At 54.0% G+C, this 16,443-nt stretch overlaps 2 protein-coding genes across 4 annotated transcripts; one reads left to right on the forward strand and one right to left on the reverse strand.

Annotated features, from left to right (window-relative positions):
- The first annotated feature begins 598 nt into the window (after nt 1-598).
- On the forward strand, nt 599-7,414 carry PRRT3 (proline rich transmembrane protein 3). Of its 2 annotated transcripts, none has more exons than XM_060402797.1 (4): nt 599-681; nt 2,413-4,323; nt 4,535-4,690; nt 5,290-7,414. In XM_060402797.1, exons 2-4 carry the CDS (start codon nt 3,306-3,308, stop codon nt 7,047-7,049), a joined length of 2,934 nt encoding a protein of 977 aa, XP_060258780.1. In that variant the 5' UTR covers nt 599-681; nt 2,413-3,305; the 3' UTR covers nt 7,050-7,414. The 2 variants fall into 2 exon arrangements, with proteins under 2 accessions (XP_060258780.1, XP_027813885.1); XM_027958084.2 differs by having other exon boundaries at nt 3,249-4,323.
- Nucleotides 7,415-8,115: 701 nt separating this feature from the next.
- On the reverse strand, nt 8,116-16,407 carry CRELD1 (cysteine rich with EGF like domains 1). Of its 2 annotated transcripts, none has more exons than XM_012099504.4 (11): nt 16,358-16,407; nt 15,636-15,828; nt 15,306-15,388; nt 12,546-12,656; nt 12,152-12,243; nt 11,314-11,490; nt 11,134-11,229; nt 10,129-10,212; nt 9,852-9,947; nt 9,539-9,673; nt 8,116-8,778 (listed from the first exon to the last, which is right to left on the reverse strand). In XM_012099504.4, the coding sequence occupies exons 2-11, from the start codon at nt 15,807-15,809 to the stop codon at nt 8,564-8,566; spliced, it is 1,263 nt and encodes a 420-aa protein (XP_011954894.1). In that variant the 5' UTR covers nt 15,810-15,828; nt 16,358-16,407; the 3' UTR covers nt 8,116-8,563. The 2 variants fall into 2 exon arrangements, with proteins under 2 accessions (XP_011954894.1, XP_004018326.1); XM_004018277.6 differs by having other exon boundaries at nt 16,354-16,407.
- Between the last annotated feature and the right edge of the window lie 36 nt (nt 16,408-16,443).

A 16,443-nucleotide genomic window follows, 5' to 3' on the forward strand; every position in this document is an offset into this window, starting at 1 on the left:
GCTGGTGCCTTGTTATTCTTGCTGACAAATAGCTGGGAACAACCTACATGTCCGACTTCACAAACTGGCTAAGTAAAAATGACAGGCTGATCATATGCTGCAACTCTCCATGCTGAATACAAGAAATCAGATGGATCTGTAGAAATGTACATGGTGAATATGCCAGGATATATTGGGAAGTGAAGGAGGAGAGTTAGAGAACAATATGTACAGTATGATCTCATTTCTATTTAAAATGTGTATGTGGTTGTGCCTTCAAAAAGCAGAAGGATATACATCACGCTGTAGGTAGGATTTACCTGTAGGAGGTCCCTAGTATGTATGTATGTATTATAAGGAGCTACAAAGGGAATGAGCTCCCCGTCCCAGGAGGTATGCAAACAGAGACTGACTGCCCTGTTTTCAGGGATGCTGCTGAAGTGATTTCCACATCCTTCCGAGGTGGCCTGTCTTCCCTTCTTAGCCCTGAGACTCTCTCAGAGAGGGGAGGTTGGGACTGGGAGAAGAAGCCACCCCTAAGGGGAAAGGGTTAAGCTGGGACGGCACTCCTGTGGGCGGGCTCCCCGATCGGCAGCGCTGGGCTCTGTTAGCCAAGTCTGAGCATCTCAGAGGATGCGGCGTGGAGAGCAGCTTCAGGGACGCGCGCAAGGTGAACGCGGGGGCTGCCAGCTTGGCGCCCAGGTGAGGAGCTGGACTAGGGAGGGGGCAGTGGAGGGGCCCCAGCAGGGAGCATGGCCTGCAGCCCCCGTCTCAGGTGCGAGCGGCAGGGTCTGCACTAGCGCCTACCCCCACCCAGGACACTGCGGGAAGGCGCGGAGCCAGGGGAGAGGAGATGAAGGAAAAGGAGAGGTAACCCGAGATGGACCGGCTCCTGAGGCTGCCCTGCGGCCGGCGGCACCCTCCCCCCAGGACGGCCTCTCCCCAGTCCCTGGGGTAGGGAGAACACCCTCCCCACTAAAAAAAAGAAAAAAAAAATATCTTCAGCAGTTGGAACCCAGATCTGGGCAGCCCCCTGCTCATCCGGAGATGACTACATCTCTTGGATCGGGGGTGGTGAGCAGATGGCATATGTTTATCCTTGAAGGCCCAACTCTATTGCCTCCTCCTCTGCAAAACCTTCTCGGACCCCTTGTGTAAACTGAGCCAGTGCGGGTTCCACAGCCCCTGCTATAGCCATTGGCAGCCTGTGTGACCTTGGCTGAGTTGCTCAGCCTCTCTGAACCTTGCTTTTTTCCCCTATGAATGGATATACCCACACCTGCTTGTACCGGGAGGGGTGGATGAAATCGGGGACATGCAGCTAAGCTTAGCACAGGAGCCTAAGTGGGGATGAGCTCGACAAAGGAGAACTGTTATTAACCAGCGCCTGTGTCCGTGGCCTTCCAGTTCTTCCCCCTCAGCTCGACCCCACTCTGGACCCTGGAACTGAGCCTTCTCTTGGGGTCCCCAGCACCTAGCCTGGGCCAGGTTTGAGCAATGAACTAACGAGGCAGAGACTAAACTCAGTTTGGGGGATGGGTTTAAGCGATCTTTGATTCCCCCTAAAATTACCTACAAGCTTTGGTGAACCTGGACATTTCCCTGGGGAGGCCACCTGGCATTTTCTTCAGCTTCTCAAGGTGTCTGCGAGCCACCAAGTATTAGGAACTTGGGAGCTTTGAGCACAGCTGGTCCCCAGAGAGGAATCAACAGGGTCTCTGCCCTTAAATTCACCCAGGCACTGTCCCCCTCTGCTGGCTGTGGGGTTCCTTCCTGCCTCCTGCCTACATTAGGGACTCTCAGGAAGGGGAACTGTAAGGGACTATACTTGGGCTAGGCTTACGCAGTGACTGGAGACAAGAAATAAAAGACACAGCCCTTGAGAAGCCCCAGGAGGGTGGGGGAGACAGAAGGTTACTATGCTATGTGACCGGTGTGATGGGAAGGGGTGGAGAAGGTGTCAGGGAAAGAAATACTCGAGCTGAAACAAGCCACTGTCATATCCTACCTGGATTTCTGTACTGGCCTCTCCCCCCCTTTTAAAAGACTTCTCAGATCTCCCTTGTAACTTCTCTGCTTGTCATCTCCCTTGGCTTCCTGGGTGGGAATAAAATCCAGGTGCCTTTTTGTGGGTTTTGAGAAAGCCCTGCCTCCCTGACTTTATCTCCCTCTGCTCCTTTCTCCTGCATCTGCTGTGTTCCCTCTGCCTGCTGAAGGGCCTTTGCACTTGCTGTTTCCTCCAGCAAATGCTTTTCCTGGATATCATCTAATGGGTGACTCCTTCCCATTCTGTATTTAGCTCAAATGTCACCTGAGTGGCCTTTCTTGCACTCCTGTGTAAAGTCATCCCCCAGTCTTCTATTTCTTACCCCTGTTTTATGTTCTCCACAGCCCATCTTTTTTAAAAGTATTCATTGTCTGTCTTTTACCTAGAACACCAGCTCCATGCAGGCAGAGATCTTGCCAGTCTTGTTCACTGCTTTATCCCCCAGGCTTGGCACACAGTACGTGCTCCAATTATTTGTTGACATGGTTAGAGGGTTGGTGAGAAAGAAAGCTTTCTGGGCAAAAGGAAAAGTCAGAGGGCTCTAATGCTTATTCAGCTCCATTTATGGGCCTGGCCCATCATGTGTTTTGTTATGTCTTATAAGAGGCCATTGGAGTTAGGTACTATTATTATACCCATTTTACGGATAGGAAAACCATGATGTGGAGGGGAAAAGTCAGTCACCCAGAACTGGTGAAGCTGGGATTCAAACCCAGGTCCCTCCTCAAAGGCAGGGGCATATTCCTCTCCCTCTCCACTTCTGTAATTTTTGAGCTGGGCCTTCAAGAATAGGATTAAAAATATATATATATATATATATATATAAATATATATATATATATATTTATATATATAAAGGATTTCAGCAAGTGAAGGAGAAGGGAGATGGCATTCCAGCCTGAGGGAAGAGCAGTATCGAAGGCGTGGAGTGTCAGGCAGTTCTGTGGGTGCTGAGGGATAGGTGAGCAGCCTGGTGTGGCCTTGGGAGGCCAGGAGAGGACCTTATATTCTCTCCTGAGGGCAATGGGGAACCACTGAAGGTTCTGAATTATGGCAAGTGGCATGACCAGAGAGGTGGTGTTAAAGGACTCTGGGTAGCATGCAGAGGCTGAATAGGAAGGAATGGGCAGAGAGGAAGCTGTTTCTTTCTTTCCCACCCGCCCCCGGTGGGTAGCCGTGGAAGACCACCCCCTCGTGCGCCATCCGCCTCTCCTTTTTTCAGGCTCATCCGGTGAGGACGGGAAGCGGAGGGCTCAAGGCCCAGGCATCAGCGTGGAGCATGGCCCCCAGCCCCTGGGGCTGTGTGGATGGCCTCCTGCTGCTGTTGCCCTTGCTGTCCCTGGGGACCAGCCCTGCCCTGGGCCGGGGCCTTCCCAGACCCCTTGAAGACTCAGAACCACACTTGACCCCTGGAGCCCGCGAGAAGGGCCTTCTTGACACGGAGCGTCGGGCCTTCGACTTCTTCTGGGAGAAGCCCCTAGACGAGAGCCCCTGGAATGCCAGTGTCCCCCAGGTCCCTGCTGAGAAGATGCCAGAGAGGCCTGAAGACGCCCTTGGCCCAGCCCTGCATGGACCTAAAGCAGCCCATGGGGCTCAGAGAGAAGGACTCCCAGTGACCGATGACCTCCAGGTGGCTCAAGGGCCAATTTCTCAGGGCTGGACAGGACCTCCTGACTCACAGGAGCCTATGGAGCAAGAAGCACCAGTCCCCTATCCAGTGGGGCCCCCTCACCTCCCTTTCTTCCCCACAACTCCCAGACTCCAACTCGGGCTAGTCACAGTTCCTCCCACATCGGCGGAACCTGGAGGCCAAGTGGGACAGCTACCACCTAGCGATGAGGGTCTACTGGCCAAAGGCAAGACCAGGGTCTCGGAGACATTTTCCTGGGACCACAGGGGCCCTTCCCCAACTCTTGTGCCCCACCCGGGTATTGTGGCGAGGCCAGGGCTGGAAGAACAGGGTGGGGGTGAGGAGGACTTCCAGGAGGCAGCTCAAGGCCCCCTTTCCACCCAGCAGGGTCCAGCAGCCCCTGATACTGGCTCAGTATCACCAGCTGAGGGGGCATCCTCTCAGGAGCCTGAGTCCCAGCCAGACCTGGCACTGGCCAGAAGCCTTCCTCCTGCTGAGGAGCAGCCCATGGAGCTGCCCAAGACGGCTGGAGGTGGGGAGGCCTGGGAGGTCAGTTTTTCAAGTCCCTCCCCCAAAGAGGCTCACCTCCCTGATGTCAGGGGCTCACCAGGACCCCAGCCGTCAGATCTCCCAGCCTCAGAGACTTCTGATGGGCAGCCCAAACCAGGTAGGTATCAAAGTGAGGGTGCTGATCAGGGCTGGGAGGGGCAGTGTTCCAGGGCGTCTGGATGTCCCCATTTCTGTGTGACCTCTGGTCCCTCTGGGTCCCATTTACCTCATTCTGGCAAATGAGGGTGATCATGCCTCTCTCCTGGAGGATTAGGTTTGGGGGAATGCTAGAGGGTCAGGCAAAGCGATGACTGCTTTTTTTATTTCAGAGTTGGCAGCAATTAATGGAGCAGATCCCATCTCTCCTCAGCGGGTGAGAGGTGCAGTGGAGGCCCCAGGTACCCCCAAGTCCCTCATCCCTGGCCCCTTGGACCTTGGCCCAACTGCAAACCGAACAGAGAGCCCTGTGGGATCCCTGAAGCCAGGTGAGGGCATGGCTGGGGGGTTGGTGAGAGTGGGTACTCTGGAATAAAAGAACCTGTGTGAAGCATACAGGGGAGGGGTGGGGAATGAATGGGGATGAATGCCTCCTTAAAGGAACTGACCAACAACTTCAAATAATTTAGGATAATAAACTACTACTCACTGGGTACTCTGGGAGAAGTCATTTGCACTCTGGTGACTAGAAAAGTCTTAAATTAAATTAACATGGGTTTGTTTAGTGCAAGAGATTCTCCAACTCCCACAATTCACTGGAGGAGCTTTGAAAAAATTCCAAAGCACAGGCCCCGGCAAGAGGAATTCTGATTGAGTTGATCTCCAGGTGATTCTAATATGCAGCCCCTAAGGAGAACTGCTGATCTCTCAATAAAAATGGCAGGACACATCCACTTAACCTTTAGTGGGTGTTGGGGACTATGCTAAACGTTTAATCCTCACCGCAACCCAAGGAGGGGGGTGCTGTTACCATCCCCATTTTACAGATGTGCTTGGCAAAGTTATATAACTTGTTCACCACACCGGAGCATGATGGGAAATCAAAAGCACTTTTCAAAGGGCTATTTTAATATTGTTATTATTGCAGATGAAGCCGAGGAGTGGCCGGGGCGCCCCCAAAGCCATCCCCCAGCACCCCCTGTCCAGGCCCCCTCGACGTCTCGCCGGGGCCTCATTCGGGTCACCACGCAGCGCGCCCTGGGCCAGCCACCCCCTCCGGAGCCCTCAGCCAGCTCCGTGGCATCAGTCCCTGCCTCCAGCCCCCCAGCCAACGCCACGGCACCCCCTCTGCGCTGGGGTCCCCTGCGACGGGTGCTGAGCTTTTCCTGGGAGCTGCACGTTTACGGGGTGGGGGTGGTCTTCCTGCTGCCCGCATTATTGGCACTGGCCTCACTGGCAGCTGCCCCTGCTGGGCCCCGGCTGGCGCTGGTAGCAGCGGTGCTGGTGCTGGTAGCGGCGGGGCTGCGATCCGCCTACATGCTCACCGACCCATATGGCTCGCAGGCACGGCTGGGTTTACGCGCCGGCCTGGTGCTCTACAATCTGCCCTTCCCCTTGCTGCTCACCGCGCTGGCGGCCCTGACCTTGCTGGGCCTGGGCGCGGGGCTGCCACAGCAGCTGCAGAACCCACTCCTCCTGGGAGCACTGGCGTTGGTGCACGGCTTGGGGCTGCTCGCCGCAGACCTGCTGTCGGTGAGGCCTGCGCTAAACCTCCTGGCCCAGGGCTTATCGTGCGCCTGGGGCGCGGCCGTGGCTCTGGGCACTCTCTGTCTGTGCCGTCGCCGCCTGTTGGATGGGCCGAGGGGCTGGGATGCCAGCCCGGGCCCGAGGCTGCTGGCCGTGGCCGGCGCGCTGGGGCTGCTGGCCAGCGGCTTGCAGCTGGCGGCAGCGCTCTGGCTGTACCCGGGCCCGGGCCGGGTGGGCCGCTTCTCGTGGGCTTGGTGGGGCGTCCACTTCTGGCTGCGCCTGCTAGAGCTGACATGGGCACTCACCCTGGCGCTGGCCGCTCTGGCCGCCGCGCGGCCCAGGCCGCCCACAGAGCACGCTTGCTGGGCTAAGCTGCTGCGCCTGGCGTGCCCCACGCCCTCTAGCAAGAGCGAGGTGCCGGAGCGGCCCAACAACTGCTATGCGGGGCCCAGTGGCGTCAGCGCAGGTACCCTGGACATCAGCAAGAGCCTTATCCGCAATCCAGCGGAGGGTGGGCCTCCAGCCACGCCCAGCTCCGGCGCCTGGGGTTCGGCTGCGTCGCTGAGCCGCGGTCCCCAGGGTGGCCCCGGACTGTCCCGCAGCAGCGTGGGGCCGGCGCCATCAATAAGCGAGCTGGACCTGCGGCCGCCGTCACCCATCAACCTGAGCCGCAGCATCGATGCCGCGCTCTTCCGAGAGCACTTGGTCCAAGACAGCGTCTTCCGACGCTGCGGCCTCCGCTGCCTGGCCTCCCCGCCGCCCGGGGGCGCGCTGCGGTCGCGCCGGGGCAGCCACCCCGACGCCGAGCTCGACGGCTCGGGCTCTTCGCTCCTCCGAGGCCGCTGCCGGTCGCTCAGCGATGTGCGCGTGCGCGGCCCGGTCCCGCCACACGTGGTGGACGAAGCTGACGCGGCGGCTTCCGGCAGCTCCGTGGACAGCTTCTCCCGGGGCTCGCTCAAGATCAGCTGGAACCCGTGGCGCCACGGGCTGTCGTCGGTGGACAGTCTGCCCCTGGATGAGCTGCCCAGCACAGTGCAGCTACTGTCTACCCCAGCTCCCGCCCCGGCTCCCGCGCGGCCTGGGGAGCCCCAGAATGGAGTCCAGCCTCGCTGCAAGACGGGAGACTCACGCAGCGCCTCCAGTGACACCATTGAGCTCTGAGAGGTCCAGAAACTCAGGACCGGGGCCCCGAGCACAGCAGACCTTCTGGGACTCTGAGCATTTGAAAGACATTCCAGGGGTATTCCTGGGCCTCCAACTGAATGCAACCTCTGGAGACAGCCAGACATGAACCCACCCCCCAGCCCAGGATTTTTGTTTTTTAAAATATCTCTATTTTTTTCAGCGGGTATTTTGCACAGAGGCCAAGACTTATGCGGAATACAGGGTGGACATGCACGGATTTGAGAATGGGGAACAGGGTGCAGGTGCCCGAAACATCCCCTCCAGATTCCCCAGGGTGGAGATGAGTCTTGCTTGTCCAGACTGTCCTCTTTGTGCCAAAGAAATAAACCCTTAGGACTTGGCTCATGCCTCCTTCTGCCCTTGCCAGGATCCTGTTTAGAGGAGATGGCCCCCTTCACCCACCCACCTAGTAATTCAAGTCCTGTGTGTACAGTGGAAGGGAGGAATTCCAAAGGAAAGGGCACTCAACTTTCCAAGGCTTTTTTGTTTTTTGGTCTGCATCGGGTCTTCCTTGCTGTGTGTGGGTTTTCTCTAGTCTTGGCCAGTGGCCAGGGAGAGCTACTTGGGTTGTGGAGCAACCAGCTATGGCTCAAGGTCACGGGGGCTTCAGTAGTTGTGGCGAATGGGCTTAGTTGCCTGTTGGCACATGGAATCTTCCCGGACCAGGAATTGAGCCCGTGTCCCCTGCACTGGCAGGCAGATTCTTAACCATTGGACCACCAGGGAGGTCCCCTAAGAGGCTTTAGAAATAATGGCTACCAATGTTTCATGGAATATCTATCTGCTGTACACTTTTCAGCTCTTTATATCACCTTATTTCTCACATTAAGCCTAGATGGGAAGCATTATCATGCCCATTTTATAGAAGAGTCATTTGTCAGGGTCCATATTTCAGGGCCAAGGCTCTCCTTTGCCTTCCCTCTACTCCTCCCATCAAGAGAGCCCTCAGTTTCCCAGGGTTTTAGGAAACTTCCCCAAGGGTGGAGGGCTCTCAGTAGTTTAAGCCAACCCATGGCAGGTGGGTACAGGTAGGAAGACAAGCTTCTCCATTTTCTAAGACCTTTCTTTATTTCCTGAGATGAATAAATAAATCAGTGGCTGAGGGGCAGGGGGGTGAGTACAGAACAGGAGCTGGCAGCATGCAGCTGGCAGGAGGGGGCTGTGAAGGGCCCACCCCTGCAGGGACACCTTCCCCCAACCTCACTCTGGGCAAGGGCCAAAGCTCACCAGCAGCCACAACGAGGAGATACTGTTTAAAAAAAATTCACACATTGTGAAGCTGGCCCAGTGCCCCAAGGTCAAGATCTCAAGGCACCTACCCTTGGGGCTACTTTTTCACCCCAGGGGCCTAGTGTCTGGGCTGCTCTATAAAGTGCAGAGGGGGTGCTTACCCCACTCTCAAAAATAAAGCAAGTGCCTCAAGTGTCCAGATGGAAGAGCCCCGACCTCAGGGGCAGCCTGGGCGGGAGATGATGCAGGTGTGACAGCGATTATCTGCCCTTGATGAAGCCCTCCAGCACACGGTCACTGCGCTCTGACAACCAGTAGCCAGTCATGGCTGCCACAGCTCCGATGAAGATGGCGGTAAAGACCAAGTCGCCCTTGGCGGCCAGCGTGGCCAGCGCGCAGATGATGACACCAAAGAACATCTGCTGCAGCACCACCAGCTCGTCCTCCGTCATCTCCGAGAAGAAGCCCGCTGACTCTGAGCAAGAGAAGCGCCTGTCACTCATTTCCTCTTTCTGGAGCCTCCTACACGCCTGAGCGTCACTGCCACATACATGCCCGCTGGGCATGCCAGCACACGGCGTCATTCACCACTGAGAACAACTCCCAGATGGGCAGTTATCATCCGTGTTTCACTAAATGGAAAACTGAGGTGCAGAGAGGTTTGCCCAAGGCCATGTGAGACTGTCACGTCAGAGCATGTGTACAAGCCCAGCTCGAGTCAGAGCACCTGGATTTGACACCCAGCTCTGCCACCTGCTTACCATGGGGCCCTGGGTGTGCTGTTTCATCTCTCTGTGTCCGTTTCCACTATGCAGAGTGGGGATGAGGATAAGACCCATCACACCCTATTTTAGGGGTGAAATCAGTCAATATGTACAACATGCCTGGAACAGCATGTGACACACAGTTCGAAAACATGGAAGTGGTCCCTATCACCATCACTGTGATTGTCCTTCGTCTCATCACACCCACGGCCTACAACAGCCCTCAGCAGCAGGGCAAGGACAGACGGGGAAAGAGGGTTGGGGAGGCAGAATGATTTGATGCCAAGTCAGATTTCCTTTCTACCCTGGGAAGGGTGAGGCCACCGAAAGCCAGCCTGGGAGGGGGGGTTCTTGTGCCAGGGCAGCCTGGTGAAGGGGTGGGGAAGGGAAGGTCCGCAGCTGCCCAGACAAGGGGCTTGCCAACCCTCCCCCTGTATGAGGAACTCCCCTCCCCAGGTTCCTGGGGCTCACCTGGGATCTGCTCCTTCACACAGATGCCCTCCATCTGTTTGTAGCCATCGGCACAGATGCAGTGGTAACTGCCCTCGGTGTTCTCACATTGTTGGTTCTCTCCCGGACACACTGCCGTCTCACACTCGTCCACATCTTGAGGGAGGGCAAGGAGGGCTCAGAGCCCTGACCGCCAGGGTCCCATCTCACTCACACCCTGACACCCCTCTGCCCTGGCCCAGGCAACAGTCCACCCTTCCTTCCCACACCCCGTCCACAGTCCAGCCCATCGATTCATGGTGGGCGAGGCGCTCCTGGGTGGCAGGACACTCACCGAGACACTTGGAGCCCACCTGCTGGTAGCCAGGGCTACACTTCTTACAGCGGCCAGGTCCCGCCCCCATGCAGCCCAGGCAGGCCTTGGCACAGTCTGGAGTAGGGAGAAAGATGAGGGCGAGCTGCCCGTAGGCCTGGGGGTGCCCTGCTCCGGAAGGGACCTAGGGTGGAGGGGTTGGGGCACCTGGCAGAGCGGCAGTTTGTGGGGAAAGGCGTGGAACAGCCCCTCCCACCCTCCCCATAGCTGTCCCCAGAAGACAGGGGCAGACACTCACCCCGGCACTCGTAGGAGCCCTCCGTGTTCACACAAAACTGGTCGGCTCCACAGCTGGCTCGCTCCGTGCCGCATTCATCAATGTCTGCGAAGAGGCCAGCAGGGTGGGGACTTCAAGCTCCATTTCACTCACAGGGAAGCTGAGGCCAGGGTTGTAAAGGACTTCCCCGGGCTCAAAGAGTGTGGCTGAGACAGCAGGCTGTCCGCCACCACTGATACAGGGGTGGAACTGGACTCAGGCTGGCCAACTGGAGACTACTGGTTTTCAACTTTGCAGCTAACTGGCCTTGGGACTGAGTTTTGGCCAACGGGATGCAGACAAAAGTGACGTGCTGCACTTTTCGCTTGTCCTTAAAACAACGGACTTAGATCCTCTGTGCCCCTTCTTCTCTACCTCACCTCCTCAGTGCAAGATGGTGAAACAAAGAGGTGCCCATGATCCAGCCTCAGCCAGGAAGACAACACTTCAGGGTAGGACTGCACAGTACGACAGAAGGAATCCAGGTCCTAATGACCGTGATAAGCAGAGCTTTTCTGTTAGCCTGGACCACTGGCTTCAAGACTGATTTGAGATGAAAATAAACCTCTACATTCACTAAGCCACAGTCTTTGGGGATCTTTCTGTTACAGCAGCTTAGCCTTTACCCTCGTGTATCTAAATGACTAGACAGGGACCAAACTAAGTCTAGAACACAGGTTTCCTGACCCCAAGTTCAGTATTCTCATTCCCCTGGCTAACCCTTCTCCAATCTTCAAGACCAGACCCAAGTGACACCTCCTCCAAGAGGCCTTTCCTGATTCCCCACCACCACCAAATTGGATGAGACACATTTCCTGCTGTACAACAATTGGTCTGTACTGAAAGTGCCTGGTTACTTTCTTGCTTTTCCAGGCTGATATTTCTCTGTGAAGATGCAGACTGGACTGGTTGAACCTAGAGATATGTACGTTGATGGGGCACCAAGCCCGAGACTTTGCCTGCCCTCCCAGACAGGGTGCCACTCACCTACACACTTGAGGTGATGCAGGGCCCAGCCCTTCTTGCACTGTAAACAATGTGATTCCTCAGGTCCTGAGCAGCGTGCACAGGGGCCAAAACAAGCTGGGCAGAACGGGGTAAGTTTGAGGGTGGGCAGACAGGTATTCCACACACCCCTGCTCGGCCCCGCGCCTCTGGGCTACCTACCCGAACATACCAGATGGCTGGCGTTGCGCTCCGCCTCAAAGTAGCCGAGGCCGCACTGGCCACAGGCCTCACCCCCGTAGCCAGCTTGGCAGTCACAGTGCCCGCTGCCCCCTCGAGTCCCTTCCCCTTCACAATGGCCGTAGCCACCGCAGGGCCGCTCCGCACCCCCAGGACAGGCTGTGGGCAGACACCGAACCAGGTGGGGTCATAAATACAACTTTGTATGTAGAGAGTATTTTCCCCCATGTCAGTAAACATTTTTGGAGAGGAAACCATTTTAACAATGCCATAATATTCTGTCATAAAACTTTATGAAATTTACTTAACCATTCTGGTTAGGTTATTTACAAATCTTTTCTTTTAGGAAGACTGAATTGACCATCTTTGTTGCTAACTCTTTATATGTGCAGCTGCAAGAGAGATTTTTCTAAAAGCGGCTGGGAGTAAGTTCAGCTCCTGTCTCAGGACTGTGTGGAAAAAGAACTGGTGACACCAGGGGCTTCAGGGCAACACCTGCCTGCCCCTAACAAGGTCATACCTTAGTCCCTTAGTCCAGGCATGGGAAATGTGGGGCTGGGGGTGGGGGGTAGCTTTCTCAAATACATGATAGAAACCATGGTCCCATCTGACTCAGTCTAGCCCCATATCTCTTTTCAGAGTCATTCCCCATTGATTTGCTCATCTCACCAACCAGCTCTGTGAGGTAGGTGAGAACCAAGGTCCGGAGAAGTGATCTGAGGAGCCTGAGCTCACAGAGCCAGCCAGGGACAGGGCCACAACTGGACCCCTGGCCCCAGAAGTTCCCTTCCAGCCCCCAAGAGGACCTGGAAAAACTCACGAAGGCAGGAGGGCCCGAAGGTGCCTGAGGGGCAGCAGAGCTTCAAGGAATCTGAGCAGAGCCACTGGAAGAGGTCTGGGGCTTCCTGCTGCCTGAGGTGGGGGGACAGTGCCGGGGCTGAGACAGTGTCATAGGTGCTGCCCACCCCACCCCCAACCGCCCACAGCATCTGTGATAAAGCCATTGTGGGCACAGGACCCATAAGGCCACCCTCTTCTTGACTGGCAGAGTTGCAGACTGCAGCTCAGAGTGGGAGCTTGGGTTCCCCAGCAGTCCTTGGCACACCTGGGTTTGGAGGAAGGAGCCAAAGGAGGACATAGCTGCTAGCTCGCCACCCCCTGCATTACCAGCCAGCCTGGCCTGAACCCCTCCCAGGAAGGCCCCTCTCACTCACTTGTGAAACCACCAGCTCTCCACCAGCTCCTCACTCAGCTCCAGCAGGCGGTGGCACTCGAAGTCCGACTTGCTGCACACCCCCTCAAGCACCTCTACCAGGCGGGTCTCACTGACGGGACAAGGAGGGGTGGTAGGAACACACTCCAGCCCACCTACTACCCTCCTTATAATCCCTTCCCCCACCTGGTGCCAGACAATGTCAAAGGCTACAGGCCAAGGGGTGCTAGTTTTGGGAGTCAGACAGATCTGGGTTCCAATCTAGTGGTGTGACCTTGGGCAGGTCATTTAACCTCTCCTGAACATGTTTTCTTATCTGTAAAATGGGGACAATGGCTCCCCTGCAGGTTTGCTGGAAGATAGCTCAGTCCCTGCATCTGCACAACAGAATATAATAGCCTTGTTCAGTAGATGTAGTTAAAAACATATCATATAACAAGTGTTGGCAAGGATATGGAGAAACTAGAACCCTCCTACATAGCAGATGCGAGTGAAAAACGGTGCAGCCACTGTGGAAACTGTTCAGCAGTTTCTCCATAAGTTAAACGTGGAATCACCATATGACTCAGTAATTCCACTCCTGGATACTTCGCCAAAAGAATGCAAAACAGGTGTTCAAACAAAAACTTGTACACAAATGTTCACAGCAATACTATACACAGTAGCCAAAAGGTAGAAACAACCAAATGTCCATCAACTGATACATGGATAAACAAATGTGGTTTATTAATGGAACAGAATATAACTAAGCCTTAAAAAGTAATAAAGTACTGATATTTGCTACAAAGTGGATGAACCCTGAAAACATTATGCTGAGTGCAAGAAGCCAGACATAAAAGGCCATATTGTATGATTCCAACAGAATCAGCAAATCCTCGGAGACAGATAGCAGATTAGGGGTTTCCAGCAGCTAGGGGAAGAGAGAATGATGCTCCATGGAGATGGAGTTTCTCTTCTGGGGGATGAAATTGTTTGGGAACTAGATGATGGTAATAGTTGCAAAACACTGAACATACTAAATGCATATTTAATATACATTGGTATATCTAATGGTAAATTTATCTAATGGTAAATTTTATGTTATTGCATTCTACAACAATTAAAAAAATTTTAATGTATATACAATACAAAAAATGTATTATGCTTAAAGGGTCTGGCACAGTGCCTGGCATATAGGACGTGGTGATTTAAAATAAAACCAAAAAACAGGAACCATTATAGAACTAGCATTGCCCTTAGGGTTACCTTGGTCAATCCCTTCATTTCCAAATGAGGAAAATGAGGCCCACTGAGGGAAGGGAAAATGACCAGTGTTACATAGTAACAAAACTTTTCTTTCTAGTGGTTTAATCACAGTTTAATCTTTACCATATCATATAAAATTGGATTGACATTAATACTCCCAATTTACCGATACGGAAATAGAGGATCAAAGGTGAAGTGACCTTCCTGAAGGTACAAAGGATCACAACTGACAACATGGTCAAATTTCAAGCATGGCGATTCCTCTTCCCAATCAGACTTTGAAAAGCTAAGGGGTCTAGGACTCGGCCTCTCCTCTCATTATAATCTCATCTTGTTCCCTGACTTTATAAACTAATTATATGTTGATGACTGTCAAATTCATGTTTCCAGCTCTATTTCTCCCCTGAACTCCTGACTCCTACATCTAACTTTATTTGACTATTTAATGGACGTTTCAGCCCAACGTGTTCAATGAGAACACCTGATTCCATGCCTGCCCTAGACCCATTTATCTCATCTCAGAAAACCGTCCCACTATTTACCCAGTTGCTCAGGCCCCAAACCAAGTGAGCACTTTTTATTCTTTTCCTCTCACACCTCATAATGATTCCATCATCACGTCCTATCCTATCTGCAAAGTAAACCCAGAATCTGACCCTTTCTCACCACATCCACCACTGCCAACATGCCTAGTCTATGACCTAGCCTCCCAACTGGTCTTCCTGCTCCTCCACCACCACCCCCTATAGTCTGTCTGTGTGAGAGACCTTTTGTAGGTTTAAATAAAACTGTTATCACTTCCCGGCTCCAAAACTTCCAATGACTTCCTGATATACTCAGAACAAAATCTAAATGTCTTTCTGTGACTTTCCAGGACCTCTGCCTTCGTCTTCTGCCACTCTCCCTTCAGTTCACTCCAAATCCAACCACTTCTCAAATACATCAAGCTCAGTCCTGCTCTGTCCAAACCCTTTCCTGAACCATTACCCGTCTGCTTCTGTACCTCAGGTCTCTGTTCAAATGTCATACACAGAATGCCATGCCTCCCCCCAATCTGCAGTCCATCCTGCTTTACCGTTCTTCACCTGACATGGCATTATTAATTTATTTGGGTTTCCCTGGTGGCTCAGTGGTGAAGAATCCACTTGCTAATACAGGAGATGTGGATTCGATCCCTGGGTCGGGAAGATCCCCTGGAGAAGAAATGGCAACCTACTCTAATATTCTTGCCTAGGAAATCCCATGTGCAGAGAAGCCTGGCGGGCTACAGTCCACGGGCTTGCAAAAAGGTCAGAGGTGACTTAGTGATTAAACAATAACAACTTATCTATTCACTATCTCCTCTACTAGAATGTAAGCTCCCTGAAGGAGGGATTCTGATTGGCTTATTTAGTGCTCTCCTGTATTCAGTGACATTGGTTGAATAAGTCCTCTCCACGTGTCTCTAGGCCTCTACCAGCATAGCAGAGACTGGGATGTTAGGTATACAAACTCACCCCTCCAGCCTCTTTCTTACCTGTCTTTGTATTTGGACAACTTCTCTTCCTCCCAAGCAGTGTTTCCACCTCCAAAGTTGTCCCGGATGGTTCTCTCCAGGCCCTGGAAATGGAGAAAATTAGCAATATTAATAGCTAAGTACACTGCTAAGTACACTGGCACATTCTAGCACTTGTATTTCACAAACCAGGAAACTGAGGCAGAGAGGCAACCTGCCCAAGTCTATTCAAACAGCAAGGAACCAAGCTGGGACATGAGTTCATACAGACTTGTATCCCAGAGCTCCCAACTCTCAACCCCTGTGCTACAGTAGCTGGCCCCTTCCTCTTTATACTGCTGATGCACCCACCTTGTTGAAGCTGTCAACCAGTACCCGGCAGGTGTGACACGGATGGGCCTCAGTGTGGGGAGAAGATTGGGGAGGCACAGAAATTTGGACCCAGACCAGGCCTGGGAAGCCAAGGAACAGGCTCAGACCACAGAGCAGAGCTGGGGCTATGCCCCTTGAGGATCTTGGGGCCATCGTTTCCCAGGCTGGGGACCTGTAGACAGAGGATATGGAGAGGGATCACTAGGGAAGCCAAGTGGGAAAGAAAAGGGTGGGTTCTGCGGTGCTGCGGGTCTGGGAGCCGAGATCTGTGTTATAAGAAAAGAAGGCCAGAGTCGGTTAAGTCCGAGGGAGGGGAAGCAGGGAAAGGAAGCTATTCTAAAATTCCAGGATGGTAATAAGTTATCCTCGTCGCTGCGGGGGAAGATGGTCAGGATCCTCGGCAAGGAGGTAGGAGTCAGCCCATCGTTTTAGTGTCGGAATACGGTTCTAAAAGGCTGAATCAGCGGAATTATGGAGAACTGGTCAGATTCCTAAATACTGCGGGAGAAGACTCCGGATGGACGGACGGTCTTGGGGGGAGGAGTCCGGAACCCCGATGTGGGGGAGGGGGGAGGAGCCCGGATCCGGATATGAAGAGGTCAGGTCCAGGGCCTTCAGATAGCAAAGGCATGGCCCACTAGCGGGCAAGCAAGGATCCAGATCCACATAGGCCGCGGAGGAGGAAGAGACGACCCACCCACCCCGCGGTCGCCAGCAGCCGTCTTCCCAACTCCGCGGCTGCGTAAAACGTGCACCCGCCGCCGACTCCGCAGCCGGGAGGGGCGGA

The sequence above is a fragment of the Ovis aries genome, chromosome 19 (genome assembly GCF_016772045.2).
Source record: "Ovis aries strain OAR_USU_Benz2616 breed Rambouillet chromosome 19, ARS-UI_Ramb_v3.0, whole genome shotgun sequence".
Lineage (NCBI taxonomy): Eukaryota > Metazoa > Chordata > Mammalia > Artiodactyla > Bovidae > Ovis > Ovis aries.

Excerpts from the sequence above, each read along its gene's own strand:
- PRRT3 (XM_027958084.2), top strand. The coding sequence starts at position 613 with ATGCGGCGTGGAGAGCAGCTTCAGGGACGCGCGCAAGGTGAACGCGGG. Across the intron at positions 682-3,248 it reads GCTGCCAGCTTGGCGCCCAG|GCTCATCCGGTGAGGACGGG; the intron begins GTGAGGAGCTGG and ends TCCTTTTTTCAG. Across the intron at positions 4,324-4,534 it reads TGATGGGCAGCCCAAACCAG|AGTTGGCAGCAATTAATGGA; the intron begins GTAGGTATCAAA and ends TTTTTATTTCAG.
- CRELD1 (XM_012099504.4), bottom strand. The coding sequence starts at position 15,809 with ATGGCCCCAAGATCCTCAAGGGGCATAGCCCCAGCTCTGCTCTGTGGT. Across the intron at positions 9,948-10,128 it reads GGGCTCCTACGAGTGCCGGG|ACTGTGCCAAGGCCTGCCTG; the intron begins GTGAGTGTCTGC and ends TCCCTACTCCAG. Across the intron at positions 8,779-9,538 it reads TGTGAAGGAGCAGATCCCAG|AGTCAGCGGGCTTCTTCTCG; the intron begins GTGAGCCCCAGG and ends TCTCTTGCTCAG.